Source organism: Acipenser ruthenus, chromosome 5 (assembly GCF_902713425.1).
Source record: "Acipenser ruthenus chromosome 5, fAciRut3.2 maternal haplotype, whole genome shotgun sequence".
In the NCBI taxonomy this organism is placed as follows: Eukaryota; Metazoa; Chordata; class Actinopteri; order Acipenseriformes; family Acipenseridae; genus Acipenser; species Acipenser ruthenus.
In genome coordinates this window covers 57,893,216-57,909,663 of record NC_081193.1, presented here as the reverse complement: position 1 = coordinate 57,909,663, position 16,448 = coordinate 57,893,216, and the positions used below count along the sequence as shown (strand labels likewise).

The window sequence follows — 16,448 nt, the reverse complement described above, 5'->3', positions numbered from 1 at the left end:
TGCGGACTCACCATGCAGTCACCCAAGAGCTACAGCGTCGGAGGACAACGCAGCTCTTGGGCAGCTTACGGGCAAGCCCGCAGGCGCCCGGCCAGACTACAGGGGTCGCTGGTGCATGGTGAGCCGAGGACACCCTGGACGACCTATGTGACGTTTTGTCATCATAACAAAAGTTACAAAATTACAGAGCGGGTTAAACCGTTATGATGATTTGAAGTGAAACTTTGCATACATAGCCTTGGCAAGGTTGTCTATCAAGTTTGTTCAAAGCAAGGCGCTACATTAAAAAAAAAAAACATGGTTGCTGCGAGCCAATCAGATTTCAGCTATGGTCAATTTGCACATATTACCTTGTTAAAGGTCAAATGCAAAACTTGCTTATAACTCCTTTCATAGTTACTATAGAACACACATGAACCCATATATGCTCTGTACAAAAATTACCCTGACCACGACCTTTGACCTCTCCTTAAGGTCAAATGCAAAACTTGCTTATAACTCCTTTGAGAGTGCAGATAGTCATGGTTACTATGGAACACATATAGCAACCCAAAAAATGTCCATGCACATGACAACTGATCTATCTTAAAAGTCAAATGACAAATTAGCTTGTAACTCTTTAGAGCAGGGGTCTCCAACCCTGGTTCTGGAGAGCCCCCTATCCAGCAGGTTTTACAGTGTCTTTACATCATCAGTGGCTAAAGATCGGGAACCACGTGTTAATCCTGACTAATTAAGCCAGTAATTGGTTCAATTAAGTAACAGAGATTGGTTGAAACGAAAACCAGCAGCCACAGTAGCTCTCCAGGACCAGGGTTGGAGGCCCTGCTTTAGAGAGTGCACATATGGTCATATTTACTATGGAACACATAGGAAATCATATATGCTCTATCAAAAAAATGCCCTTGCCCGCGACCTCTGACCTCTGCTAAAGGTGAAATGGAAAACTTTAACTACTTAGAGTGCAGATAGCTGTCATGGTTACTAGATAGCAACACATATATGTTCTATCCAAAAATTCTTAACATTGACCTTTGACCAATGAAGTTTGTTTAAAGCAAAGTTGCTGCGTCAAAAAATATGGGGGCCACGAGCAAATCAAATTTCAGCATATATTGTACTATTAACCCTTTGCGGTCCATTGTTGGACCCTGCCCGACATCATTATAGAAATGCAAAAAACGGGTTTCTAGTCGTTTTTTCTCCGGAAAAAGCCAAGAAAACCATTCAATGGCCGAGTGGGAGCGACAGGAGCCGAGACAAGTCGGAAAAAAAAAAAAAAGGCGTATCTCATGAATAGTCATACATGGCCCTGGTATCAGATAACGGGGCGGTCATAAGTAAACAAGCTGAACACGGACATTTGCAGAGCTTTTTTGAGATGTTATAGTAATAAAATAATGACTTGGATCGCATTATTGAGGAGTTTGGTGATAAAACGAGTGATCAGGAGATGATTGATCGGTATGTACGACTATTATTATTATTATTATTATTTATTTCTTACATAGGTGAAAGCTATAGCGAACGAAAGGGTGGGGCGGGGCTGGAGATGCCTAGTGAGTGCTTTGTTGTTATGCAGGGCCTTTTAAACCCGTTTGACTGTGGGAAAAAAATACTTTTAAACAGCGCGTCTAAAATTAACTGCGCGTGTGAAAATAAATTGGACCTGACGTGCCTGACACGCACTTAATAAATGGACTGCAAAGGGTTAATGTATGGTAGAATATTGTATAGTCTTCAAAGTTCAAAGAATAGTAGAGGCCAATGGGGTGCTATGCCACAGGGGAAATACGGTCATAGGTCACATGGTCTGGCACTTGGCCCCCAGTCATTGCTGCTTGCAGCTGTAATTATTATTATTATTATTATTAGGCTTCCAAGCCAGATTTTTTTTTTTTCTTCCGCTCTTTTTTTCAACACAGTTGCACTAAAAGTCACGGTAGGGTGGTAGGCACCTAAGGCAAGTTGTGTCAGAGCAAAAATGAAGATCATAGGTCACATGGTGTGGCGGTCATATTGGATTTCTCGAGTTTTGGACAATTTAAAAAAAAATCTTATTCTCCGAAACCACTTATCGCAGAGATGTAAAACTTGGTGCAATAGACTACACTCATGGGCTAGATTTACAGTTGTTCAAGAGAAGTCGATTGGTCACATGGTCTGGCGGCCATATTGGATTTCTCAAAAATATTCAAATGTCGCCTTCTCTGGAACGGTTATGCCGATTTGAAGCGAAACTTTGCATACATAGCCTTGGCAAGGTTGTCTTAAGTTTGTTAAAAGCAAGACGCTACTTAAAAAAACATGGCCGCCATGAGCCAATCAAATTTCAGCTATGGTCAATTTGCACATATTGCTGTATTCATTTAAGGTACAGTGTTGTAGACTCGTGAATCTTCATAGTGGTGGTAGAGGCCTTTTGGCAGTTGCATCAGAGCAAAAACAAAGTCATAGGTCACATGGTTTGGCAGCCATATTGGATTTTTTTGTGAAATATTTGCCAATTTAACAAAATCTTCTCAAACCTCTTGTGGTACAGATGTGAAACTTGGGGCACATACTACCCTTATGGCCTATATTTAGATTTGTTCAACACAAGTCGATTGGTCACGTGGTTCGGCAGCCATATTGGATTTGTCAAAAATATTCAAACGTCGTCTTCTCTGAAACCGTTATGCCGATTTGAAGCTTTGCATACATAGCCTTGGCAAGGTTGTCTATCAAAGCAACTCGCTACATAAAAAAACATGGATGCCGTGAGCCAATCAGATTTCAGCTATGGTGAAATTGCATGTATTTGCACATATTACCTTGCTAAAGCTCAAATGCAAAAATTGTTTATAACACCTTTGAGAGTTTTTAGACAGTGTCAGTTACTATAGGATACACAAATGAAGCCATATATGCTTTATTCAAAAATTAACTTGACCGTGACTTTTGACCTGTCCTTAAGGTCAAATGCAAAACTATCTTATAACTCCTTACAGAGTGCAGATAGGGTAATGGTTACTATGGAACACATATAGGAACCCATATATGCGCTATTCAAAAATTGCCTTGACCCTGACCTTTGACCTTTCCTTTGAGAGTGCAAAACTAGCTTATAACTCCTCATAGAGTGCAGATAGGGTCATGGTTACTGTGGAACACAGATAGGAACAAGAATGCCTTGGAAGCCATCCAGTTGCTTGCAACTTCTAGTTAGTAGTAGTATTTAATAATAATTAATAATGATAAAGATAATACTAATAATATTGCAAGAAGGCATGCAGTGAAGTTTTAGAAAGATTAATCAAATAATAATAGTAATAAAAAATCCTAAGGCTGGAGTTTAGAAAAATAAACACATTAGTTAATTTACCCAAGTACGTAACAGATCTTACAGAATTTATTTTTGTATTTTGCCATTAAGCGCATTGACGTTATTTTATTTCCAAATTCACCTCAAATGCTGTAGCATTGTAGCTACAATCTCCTTTAGTTATTTTATACATTGACCACTGAGCTGGTAAATCTACACATATACCGGTTAATCTATAGATTTACAGGCTTTACACATGAACTGTAACACATACATTACTACAGTATGGATAAATAGTTTAATATGACAAACTGAAAGTAAGCACAGTTGGGTTTTGATTCTTTACGTTATATGTTCTCTTTCATCCTCAGTGTGTGGCGGGAAGCCAGGGACCGAATCGTGGGGTTTCCAGGGAGGTACCATGCCTGGGATGTAAACCACCAGTCATGGCTCTACAACTCCAACTATTCATGTGAGCTGTCCATGGTGTTGACAGGGGCTGCCTTTTTTCACAAGGTAAGGAGCCAATAACAGGTTATAAGAACATAAGACAATTTACATTAGGAAATTTTCGACCCATCAGTGCTTGCCCAATTTCTAGTAGTGAGTATTGCCTTCGAACTTGGTCTTCGTTTGTCTCTAGGGCCATAGTCCTTTTTGGTAATGTGACTACAACTGAACACAATACTCTGAGTCAGGTCTCATCGGTGCACTCTACAATCTCATCATAATTTCCTTTGATTTGTACTCAACTCTTTTTGAATATACAGCCAAGCATTCTTTGTACCTTTTAATCCTGTTTATGTTATATACCATCCATTTGGTATGTATTATGACCAGAATGTATCTCCTAAAATGTATTAACATTATATGCCACGTCATCACATCAGCCCAGTTCGGTAGTGCTGTCTATATCCCTTTGGATTTCACATACATGTCTGCCAGTCCTCTGCTTTTTGTCAGTGTTTTGTATCCAAGTAGGACCTCTGCTTCTAAGGGAGACCTACTCGGAGCAGGCTGCAGGGCATGTTCAAATCGGTGTATATTTTTAATACATGTAAATAACCTACAATCATTCATCATTTTTCTTTAGTATACATTCTCTGCAACATCAGTACCAAAACCAATATTATGATTTCATGTTTTTTATTTGATTGTCCTCAAGTATATGCCTTCATACAAATGTCTCAAAGTTCATATCTTTAATTTATTGATAATATGCAAACTTAAGAATACATTCAATGTGGACATTTTTTATTTTTTTTTTTAAACCTTGGTCTTCTACAATAATGTAAAAAGACCTTAATCAGCCTACTGCATCTCTGGAAAAGCGCAAAACTGCCACACGGAGCAGAGGTCCAGAAACTGATTTTCCACATCGCTTCCCATGTACCGACGTTAATACTGGTTATACCCAAATGATGAGATGCTTGATGGAAACGACGCAATCCAAGAAATCTAACAGTTTTTGTGATTAATAATTTGTTCATAGGAAAGTATGAGAGAATGTGTTGCATACACTTTTGTATTGTTTTTCAAAAATTAAAGCAATCAATCTCATCCCCAAATTTACATGTTGAGTACTGTATGTGTCTATGTTACATAACATTTGGAATGATAAGCTAATTAAACCAGACTTTAGAGCTAAGGGAGGGGGAATAATGTCAGCGCTGGTGAAATTACAAACTTTTTTTAAATCAACGGCCATAGACAGTAATGGAGAACGTAATGAGCGACAGCACAGAGAGCGCAAGAGCTGTCAGTATGTCAAATGATAGTAAGGGGGAACAGCAGCTGAATGTTTGTTTGTTTTTTGTACAGAAGTCATGGAGCTAAAAGCAAAACGGTGGTGTAGTAAAGGTTGAGCACGAATGAAGTTTAGTACATTAACAACTGTGTTCATTATTCCCTTCATGCAACTGTCTCCTAACTTACTGCAGAGAGCCTGTTGATGCATAATACAGTGAAATGCAAACAAATTTGGCTGCTCCTTTGTCATTTCAGTAACTAGTCCCCGATGTTTACCAGATACATGTAGCTCCATCTGTTACAGAAACGACTGAACTTAATGGAACACTCATTTCACTGCAGGCTTGGCGGACAACAATGTAGATATATAGGAGGTGGCCAAACCGTGTCTCCCGGTGAAATGCTGAGTGACGCACACTTTGCAGCTCGAATGAACTGAAGAAAGAATAATAAACAAAAGAGAGAACAAGTAAAAATAAACACAAGTATTTCTTGTTTATTATTCTTTCTTCACTCCCGTTTCTTTGAGCGTGCATGTTCACTGCAAGGACATTTTGTCACTTGATGACTTTTAACACCGCTCGCTGACGCCCCTTGATCACCTCCAGTGAAAGCCGGATGTGCAGTTGAAAGTCTGTTTCATAATTTTGAATTAAGTGCTTGTTCATTTTGTGGAGACAATGGCATTGAGCAAACCCTCCACGAGTTAAACGAAATTATGAGCCTTTAAGCCAGGAAGGAAGAGTTTGCTTTCACTGAAAACCAGTGGTAAACCTCTGTGTCTCATCTGCAACAAATCTCTTACACACTGTAGTCTGTACATGGCGAGCAACAAAAGTGCCTTTCTGCGTTTAGTTGAGAAGCTGATTTAGCAAGTTTTGTATGGCATGGAATATCGCTTGTGCTAAACATCCTAATTCAGATGAATGATTCTTTTTCATAAAATTATAGTATTGGCGCTACACTAGAGAATGCATGTTTAAATGTTATATTGCTGGTCTAAAAATTAATATTATATTTACATATCTTAACGTCTCATGAGCAGGTATTGTAATCTCATTCACAGTAAATACAGTACATTTGTCATCCAAAAGATTTTATTTGAAGTGCATAATACATACAGTATAAACATAATTAATGGGAAAACACCATAGTGTTATATTTAAAGTTTAATACACTGTAGATTTAAAGTTTAATGTACAATATAAATTCACAGAAACTGTGCAAGGCTCTACAATGTTCTATCCCTTGTTCATGTGTATTCTGCTGCGATCAAGAGATAACTACTGCACAAGTACAATATTCCATTATAATGTTCGAGAGAATTAAACAAATGTTTAAAACAATGGTAGTATTCAAAATATCTTGCTCACGAAAATGTCATGTTTTGTGTCTTGCTGCTCTCGGCCATATGAAAATGTTTGTTTTTCCAGGGGTTCTTTACATAGAAAGGCCAGGCATAATTAAGTAATATATTCAGGTGTGGGTGAGGGCATTTTCATGTTGGATGCAGGTGTGAAAGTGCATTGCCTCAAAACATTTATTTATTTTTTCTAAGATATATGTGCGTACACTATGTAAAAAATGTGAAATCACTTTGGGGCAATCCGGTGCTGTAACGTTACTGTAGTGGCCTGCTCTTTTCCAGAGTTTTATCACCTCCTATCACACCTGAAAGAAAAAAAAAAGGTGGGGAGGAAGAAAAGGGGAATTGTTATGTTTATTTATTCTAGCCATAATTGCCTTTTAGTCTGATGGAGTTTATTGTTCAGTTTGCCTTTAAGAAATAATGGGATTATGGGAACGAAGGAGACTGTGGGAGACAACACATGTTTGTAGAGAGTACAGTGAAGTAGACTAGAGCACATGACGGAGTTTGTACTAGGTGAAATAAAACTACTACTTTGTTAATCACATCAATGTTCAAGCCTGGTCAGTATATAGCATATACAAGCAGTGTCTTCAGTGAAGAGATTTTTAAAGGATTTTTTCCCTTTTAAATAACTACAATATTCTTTTCACAGCAGGATCGGATAGATTAAGCAGTCTCTTAGATTTTCTTGAAACCAATAGCTTCTTCATTAAGCAATGTTCAAAACATCTGTTTTTATCGGATATCCAGTAAGCAAAATTATTTTCATAACAGCATCAGACAAATTAAACAGTCTTTAGACTTTAGTGAAAGCAATAATTTAAATAAGCAGTATTTCACTTCAGAGTTAAAATCAATTTGTTTGTATCAAATTTTATATTAATGCTTTTGTTGACACCGTGCCAAAATACCATTACTAATTACCGCTGATCTCAACTAAAATAATAAGCAGTAGCAATACATCTCTTTTTAGATGCAAAGTTCACAGCAGTTAGTGTAGAAAAGTTTCAAAACAAGCTTATAGACGTGTAGTTTGTTTTTCTAACACCCAAGTGGTTTCTTTGCTTCGTGGTTTCATAAAAAAAATGATTTCCTGGCCATGTCGTCTGGTTAGCTGGTAGTCGAATTGAACAGGATACAAAGCAGGCGTAACATCGACACACACAAAGGCAGATTGTTTGTTTGTTTTTGGAGTAGTAGCTGTTTGACAGCAGCATACAAGGAGCAGCTTGGTTGAGGTGACACACGTAGGTGGTTGAGTGCTAGCTTAACTGAATGCACCAGTTTTTTAAACCCTTGGAATGGGGGCAGTCGATTCCCAAATTCTCCAATCACACAGTAGCGCTTGGCATATTTCCCTATATTTGGTCAACGATTGGATGGTTTAAAAAGAAAGACTTGACTTTTTTTTCATTTTAGATCCATAACTCAGCACCCTTCTCAAGACAAATGTGATTTTACAAAACTTTAAACAGGAAAAGTTTTGAATCTTCATAACTCTTGTCAAGTTATTTATATTTCATTGAGAATTTGTTTAATTTTCCTAAAGCCATTTCACACACTTGCAGTGCCTGTAGAAAGTCTACATCCTCTTTCAATATTTTCACCTTTTGTTGCCTTATAGCAGTGGTACTCAATTACATTCTCTGGCGGGCCAAATAAGGAAATGTCCAAACTTTGGGGGGCCACAGGGTGCTCAAGATGTGCGTAGTGGTGGGGGGTTGTTTAAATGGTCATGAAAATGTGACTATCCAATCACACTTTACATATAGTAACAAAACGTTGCAACACTGCACTTGCACCAATCAACTAATACATCTCAGGAACAACTACTTGATATGATACAATGTTTGATCGCCATTAATAATAAAAATAGAAAGCTAACATAATTTCCTGACCAGTAGTAATGCTATTAAGCAGCAGTGTGGAGTAGTGGTTAGGACTCTGGACTCTTGACCGGAAGATCATGGGTTCAATCCCAGGTGGGGGACACTGCTGTTGTACCCTTGAGCAAGATACTTTACCTAGATTGCTCCAGTGAAAAATCCAAATGTAATTTGTATGTAAAAATAATGTGATATCTTGTAACAATTGTAAGTTGCCCTGGATAAGGGCGTCTGCTAAGAAATAAATATTAAAACAGCATGTTATTCATTTTAATTCTATTAAAACTAAAAAATGTTCTGACAATTACTAACGAAAGCTCTTCTGTTGTATAAGCATCTTACTAAGCGCCTGATTAACCCTTTGCGGTCCATTGTCGGACCTGGTCCGACATTGCAATTATTCCTATCCGGTCCATTGTCGGACCCTGTCCGACATCATCAAAAAAACACAAAAAACGGGGTTCTAGTCGTTTTTTCTCCGGAAAAAGCCGAGAAAACCATTCAATGGCCGAGCGGGAGCGACAGGAGCCGACACAAGCCGAAGTGTGCATGTGACAACAATATCCCAAACACGCCACAAATCTGGCCTGTATGGTAGGGTGGCAAGAAGGAAGCCATTACTCAAGAAAGCCCACGTTGAATCCCGTTTTGAAGTATGGAAAAAACACTCAGGAGATTCTGTATCCATGTGGCAAAAGCCAACACAGCGCATCACCCAAAGAACAACATCCCTACTGTGAAGCATGGTGGTGGCAGCATCATGTTATGGGGATGTTTCTCATCGGCAGGGACTGGGGCACTTGTCAGGATAGAAGGGAAAATCCCAGGTTTAAAAGGCATGTCGTATGCAGACAGGATAAAAGAATTGAATCTATTCAGTCTTGAACAAAGAAGACTACGCGGCGATCTGATTCAAACATTCAAAATCCTAAAAGGTATAGACAATGTCAACCCGGGGGACTTCTTTGACTTGAAAAAAGAAAAAAGGTCCAGGGGTCATAAATGGAGATTAGATAAAGGGGCATTCAGAACAGAAAATAGGAGGCACTTTTTTACACAGAGAATTGTGAGGGTCTGGAACCAACTCCCCAGTAATGTTGTTGAAGCTGACACCCTGGGATCCTTCAAGAAGCTGCTTGATGAGATTCTGGGATCAATAAGCTACTAACAACCAAACGAGCAAGATGGGCTGAATGGCCTCCTCTCGTTTGTAAACTTTCTTATGTTCTTATGAATGGAGCAAAGTACAGAGAAGTCCTTGAGGAAAACCTGCTGCCCTCTGCAAGAAAGCTTAAACTGGGACGGAAGTTCACCTTTCAGCATGACAACGACCCAAAGGCACTGAAACATGTACAGGGTTATGCCAGATGTAACTGAAGCAAAAAGCATTGCTCTGTGGGACCATCTATCTTCTCCCGAATGGCACCTCCTTGCTCGTTCCTGTGGGAAAAAGTGTTTCAATTTTTTAACATTTGTCCCTGTGGCAAAGTGGTAATGACGTGCAGGTGAGTGCAGTGCAGAAGAATCACACAGACAACGTTGGTACAGGTGCAAGGGTGTTTATTTAATTTAATAAATGTCCAGAGCCTTAAGGCAAAACCTGCAAATAATAATAGTGCTGGAAGTGATACAGCGGCGTGTATCACTTCTATTTGTAAATCCTACGGGTTTGACCCGCAACCCCAAAGTCCCGTCCAGACACCCACACTAAACACAAACACAAAGACAGTGCGTGATTAAAGTGCTAAAGGTGCAAACAAAAGACAGTTCCTGTAGTGAAAAGGTGAGTGGTGAAGTCCGGGTTTTTCGCTGGCCTGGCGGCTGCAGCTCCGGATCGTGCTCAGTAATCTTTGTGAGAAACGACACACAAGACAAACAGTGTAAATACACAGACAAGCAATCACTCACGGCTTTTAGCACAAACAAGACGGGCTCCTTCTAGGTTATTTGGTTTAACCATCTGCAAAGGAACAGATCACTCAAGCCATGCCCCCTATTTATACCCTCGCCCATGACCCCGAGGTTAACGAGCGCATCCGCTCCTCCAGTCCTCGGATGCCACGCCGCTTACCGTCTGGGTCACTGAGCTCGGGTGCCATAGCTCCGCCCCTTTCCGAACTGACCGACTTCCATCTACCCTACGGAATAAATTGTCGTGCCACTTCATTAAGGGTACTCTGTTCCTCGTGCACCGTGCCCTCACAGGTCGAGAGGGAGATCTAACACTAAGACTCATTCGATCTCTGTCAGAGTCCCTAGCTTATGGGACTGTGCCTTCTATTCCTTTGAGAGGGCATCAACCACTTGGTGCACATGCTTGTTGCGCTGATGGAGCTGGCTCAACACATCCAAGTCACCAACTATACTTATTAATGCCCAGGTTTCCTCCTCGACCAAGTGATTTTGAGTGGAGGGCGGACACACGTTGTCTTTGGACATAGCTGGAAAGCAAGGGAATTCAGTTTCAGACATTCAGTAAGCAGCTCACTTGCTCTTCGTGTTTAACTTTAGCATAGTTTTTACTGCAAGGGTATTCTCAAACAGCTGCTTTTAATACTATAACAAATGCATAACACAGTTCATGTTTTGTGGTGAACTGTAAACCCACAAGAGATATACAACATAACAAAATAATAAAAAAAGCTGCCCACATTATCATTAGAACATAAGAACATAAGAAAATCTTGCTTGTTTGGTTGTTAGTAGCTTCTTGATCCCAGAATCTCATCAAGCAGCTTCTTGAAAGATCCCAGGGTGTCAGCTTCAACAACATTACTGTGGACTACACCACTGCTAACCATAAAATGACCCATCAGCCACTACTTTCTGTCGTCTTGGAATCCAGAGTAACTACTGACCTGCTCCCTTGCAATATTTATAGTTAAGGATAAACAAGCTCATTAACATTTCCACGTGAAATGTGGGTTTCCATGCGAAACTGGGCGTGGATTTTCCCGTGTGTTTCGTCATTTACACGAGTAAATGAGAGTTACCCTATCCCTCTCTTTGGCCGTTTTTTTCAGCCACAAACCTGATTTACTCAAGTAATACTCCCAAACATGCATGCGCATTGCCATTTAACAATGTAGTGTGCAAGGTATATTTGTATTTGGACTAGTTTTAAATTGTAATAATAAAATACCTTGTTTTGAATTCAAGTCTTGTAGAACCTGACCTTTATCGAAATAATCAGACTAGACAACATTTCTAGTGAATACAAAGGAACAGTTTTATTAGAAATAAAACTAAAAAAAGGAAAAAATTTAAAGGTGCAACAACTAAACTAAAATAATACAGAAAGGAAGAATTAACTCAACTAAACAGTACAGAAAAGAAAGTTTTAAACGACACCCCACTCCCGCTGGTTGATAAGCGATCCAACGCAATCTATGGTAGAGTCCCTTAAAGGTTGCAACTGCATTCCTGACAGCTATTTAAGACGAAGGTTAGTCTTAACAGGGGTATCGTTAGTAACACAAATATTAACTTTCGTTAGTATTTGATAATCAAAGCATCGTTAAATCGGTCTCATGTATAATTTTAGTTCAGAAGGCAATTCTCACTCTTGCAAGATAAAGGTGCTGTTTGCGTCCAGACAACCTATCGAGAATGATCTAGTATCAAGACAACTAAATTTGGATTCTAGCCTTAAACGCAGAATGATAACTGCCTTATGAAACCCACATCAATTTGTATAAATCACATACAAACATACTATAGTGTTCATTAACTCAACTCATGAATTGAAAGCAATAATACTTTTTCTTACATTCCACTTAAAACAAAACATTTTACTTTAAGGTCTGCTTATTCTTGAGTTCATAAGATGATTAAAACAAAGAACTAGAGACATTAACTATTTTAGGTATTCCACTGAAACCCCAATTCCTCCACCAATATGTGCACTCTTCGTCCGGTTATGTCTGGGATATTCCATCGCAAACTCCTGCACTGCTAGCTCAATAAATTGAATATATTTCAATTTGTTGACTTCAAATGTTCATCCAGCTCTTTAGACGTCTTATGCAGCGGACTCCCACACCAAGGCAAACACTAGAATAGTTATCTCGTATTAGAGTGTCCGAAAACGGTATCTATGTTCCAACTGGTTGCAGGCTGCATCTCCAGATTGTCACAGTTCAAAGACTGGTTTGTGTATCAGAACCTTGGATTTCGTGTCGGGAGCCCTGTTTGAGTGTCGCGCTCATACTTTTGTAATGTTCTCTTTACCCCTGTGATTGGATAGTTTGGTTATTTTGGGCAGTGCATGAGTCCATGTGGAGTGTTTTTCATTGGTTGTTCTGACGCGGCCCCTTGTTCTCCATTGGTCCGCTATTCCGCCCCCTGTCGGCTGGATTTATGTGATGGACTGGTTCCTGTTTTGGGTGTCAAAGCACCCAGAACACTGACTTGCGGCGCTGAAATTGTCATTCAGCGATCATGAAGATAAGCCATTTGTTCAGCAGTTAGTTTAGGACTCTTTTAAAAGCATTCTTTGTCAGTGGGGGAGTTTGTGACCAGAAACCAAGAAGACACATGGTTTAAGATTGCCCTCTGTATATTTCAGTTCTGTTACTTTCATACACAGAATTATATTATGACCTTCTCTGACGCTACAAAGTGTCAATTGCCCATCATGGAAACCCCATGATTGATTGCTATATATTGCAGTAACTACTATAAACTAGAAGTTGCAATTTTATGGCTTCAAAGGAGTTATTGTGAAATGTAAACATTTTGATTGGTTGAATAAAGCATATATGGGTTCATATGTGTGTCCCATAGTAACCATGACCATATCTGCACTCTGTAAGGAGTTAGTTTTACATTTGACCTTAAGTAGAGGTCAAAGGTCATGATCAAGGTAATTTTTTGATAGTGCATGTATGAGTTCCTATATGTCTTCCATAGTAACCATGACACTATCTGCACTCTCTAGCAAGTTTTGCATTTGACCTTTAGCAAGGTAATATGTGCAAATTAACCATAGCTGAATTTTGATTGGCTCGCGGCAGCCATGTGTTTTTATGTAGCGACTTGCTTTGAACAAACTGGATAGAGAACCTTGCCAAGACTATGTATGGAACGTTTCTCTTCAATCAGCATAACGGTTTCAGAGAAGACGACATTTGAATATTTGACAAATCCAGTATGGCTGCCAACCATGTGACCAATCGACTTCTCGTGAACAAATCTAAATGTAGGCATGATGGTAGTCTGTGCCCCAAGTTTCACATCTTTACCATAAGGTAACGATCTTATAGTGGTTGTCCTGCAAGTGTCGAATAGCAAAATATAATGCCAAGTTTCGTGAGTTTTCGTGCAACGCTGTTGATTTTAGAGCCATTTGAAAAAAAACAATGGAGGAAGAAATAAAATATATAAATAAATAAAATAAGATAATAGAAATCCTAACAAAAACAATAGGCTTCCCAGCCATAGGCTTGGAAGGCTAATTAAATTTCCAACAAAATGGTTGCGTACAGAGGAGGTGGCAAGGATGACGATGGAAACTGACAGTGACTCAGAGTCAGACCCTGGTTTGATTCCATCAGACTCTGTGTACAATTGGTCCCCCCAATAATGTACAGCCAGACATACTACCCTTTGTTGGTATGTATGTATGTGTATATATATATCTGTATCTGTATCTGTATCTATATAATATATATATATATATATATATGAATTAGCAAGAAAGGTAATACTTTTTTGTTGTAATGCAGGAGCTGTATGATTTATTATTTAAGTTTCTTAAATATATTTTTGTTTTGGTTGTATGCACGGTATTTTGTCTCAAAAGAGATACTGCAGAATCCTGATCCAGACAGGAAGTTCGGAGAGTGGGGGGTGTGGTGTTTTGGAGTGTCAATGGGGTGCAGAAGCTAGTGTATTCGCTGTGGAATTGTTGTTTAGGGGATAGCCACAGTATCAACTCATCTTCGTCACCGAAGCCCTGCCTGGACCAGGAGACTGTGTGCGGGTTTAGTTGTCTTGCTGGTGGAAGAGAAAGAAACGCACTGTATATTAAAGAGCTCAGCCCTTCAACTCTTAAGCCAAGGGGACACTAGTCTACATGTTGCTAGAAAATGTAATCTGTTGTTTCTACATTGTTGCTTCAAATTTCAGGGGACACTATTCTACAGTATGTAGAAATTGTAGAATGAATTTTGGTGGACAACACATAGATAATATTTCCTAACAAAAAGTGTATTAGTGTTTTCTAGCATCCACATCATTTTCACCAGCATTTCAATATAATAAAATAAACTTTATTCTTAAATATGTGTATATATGGGATTGTAATATTTACCATTACCCTCATCATTTTTAATCTGCATTTGTTAGTTTTGGCTTGTTTTGCTTGAATGTTTTTTCTGTGTTATTTGTTGACACGCCGTTAACACACCGCTGCAGTTTAACATGAACGTTCTAATGCTTTAACATCGGTACCAAACCAGCTTTTTTTGTAATTTATAATATTAAACTATAATGCCATCACAACATTGTTTAAAACAAAAAGGAATATAATATTCATAATTTTGTCGACTTTAATGCCACTCCACTACATCTCGTGGCATTAACTGGCAAATAGGTCATGAACAACTAGGAATGGACTGATTTAACACTTATTTACTTGCCTATACCATACAGTGCCGTGAAAAAGTATTTGCCCCCTCTCTGATTTTCCGCATTTTTGCACATTTTTCACATTGTATTTGGTCAGATTTTTTTGCGGGTTGTAGTAGTATATAGAGGGAGTCTGAGAAAAAAATGACACCAAAGTTTGGTGCTTCTTTCATTTGTTTGGTGTGCAAGGTAATCAAACATGCAATCTTCAGGTGTGAAAAAGTTATTGCCCCTCATGGTTAACTCAACCCAATTAAAGGGATAAGTTGTTTGAGTACTTTGGTTAACAACCAGGCCTGATTTGGGCCAGCCTTGCCCAATATAAATCTGATTAACTTTGGCCCTTACCATCAGAGTGAAGTTGACAGCACACAGGTTCTAGAGGCACATCATGCCACAAACAAAAGAAATTCCTGAAGACCTCCAGAAAAAAGTTGTTGATGCCTATCAGTCTGGAAAGGGTTACAAAGCCATTTCTAAGGCTCTGGGGCTCCACCTAACCACAGTCAGAACCATATTGTCCAAATGGAGAAAGTTTGGGACAGTAGTGAATCTTCCCAGGTGTGGCCGTCCTGCCAAAATCTCTCCAAGAGCAAGACGTAAAATCTTCCAAGAAGTCACAAAGAACCCTAGAACAACATCCAGGGATCTGCAGGCATCTCTCGCCTCGGCGAAGGTCAGTGTTCATGACTCCAACATCAGAAAGACATTGCGCAAAAATGGGATTCATGGCAGAGTAGCAAGGCGGAAACCATTGCTCACTAAGAAGAACATGAATGCTCGTCTCAAGTTTGCCAAAAAGCACCTGGAACAATGTTCTATGGACAGATGAGTCAAAAGTGGAACTTTTTGGTCGACATGGGCCCCGTTATGTCTGGCGAAAACCAAACACTGCATTCCACAGTAAGAACCTCATACCAACAGTCAAGCATGGTGGTGGTAGTGTCATGGTTTGGGGATGCTTTGCTGCATCAGGACCTGGACGCCTTGCCATCATTGAAGGAACCATGAATTCTGCTCTGTATCAGAGAATTCTACAGGAGAATGTCAGGCCATCCGTCCGTGAGCTGAAGCTGAAGCGCAGCTGGGTTCTGCAGCAAGACAATGATCCAAAACACACAAGCAAGTCTACATCAGAATGGTTGAAGAACAAGAAATTAAGCTTTGGAATGGCCTAGTCAAAGTCCAGACCTAAACCCCATTGAGATGTTGTGGCAGGACCTGAAACGAGCAGTTTCGAAAACCCACAAATGTCACTGAGTTGAAGCAGTTCTGTATGGAGGAGTGGGCCAAAATTCCCCCACGTCGCTGTGAGAGACTAATCAATAACTACAGGAAGCGTTTGGTTGCAGTTATTGCTGCTAAAGGTGGCGTAACCAGTTATTGAGTCTAAGGGGGGCGATTACTTTTTCACACGGGGGCACTGGGTGTTGCATAACTTTCTTTAATAAAGAAATGAAATATGTACCCAGTTTTTTATATATATATATATATATATATATATATA

General features: G+C 39.4%; 1 protein-coding gene across 2 annotated transcripts in view; it reads left to right on the top strand.

The window, feature by feature from the left end:
* extl3 (exostosin-like glycosyltransferase 3) overlaps positions 1 to 16,448 on the top strand; it is a 52,536-nt gene that overhangs the window by 28,111 nt on the left and 7,977 nt on the right. Inside the window, exons 4-5 of one of the 2 annotated variants that reach the window (XM_059024754.1) lie at positions 3,676 to 3,820; positions 4,604 to 4,803. In XM_059024754.1, the coding sequence (XP_058880737.1) occupies positions 3,676 to 3,820; positions 4,604 to 4,726 (268 nt within the window). In that variant the 3' untranslated portion in view covers positions 4,727 to 4,803. Of the gene's footprint in view, positions 1 to 3,675; positions 3,821 to 4,603; positions 4,804 to 16,448 lie in introns of those variants that run through there. The other variant, XM_034005291.3, reaches the window with a different exon arrangement.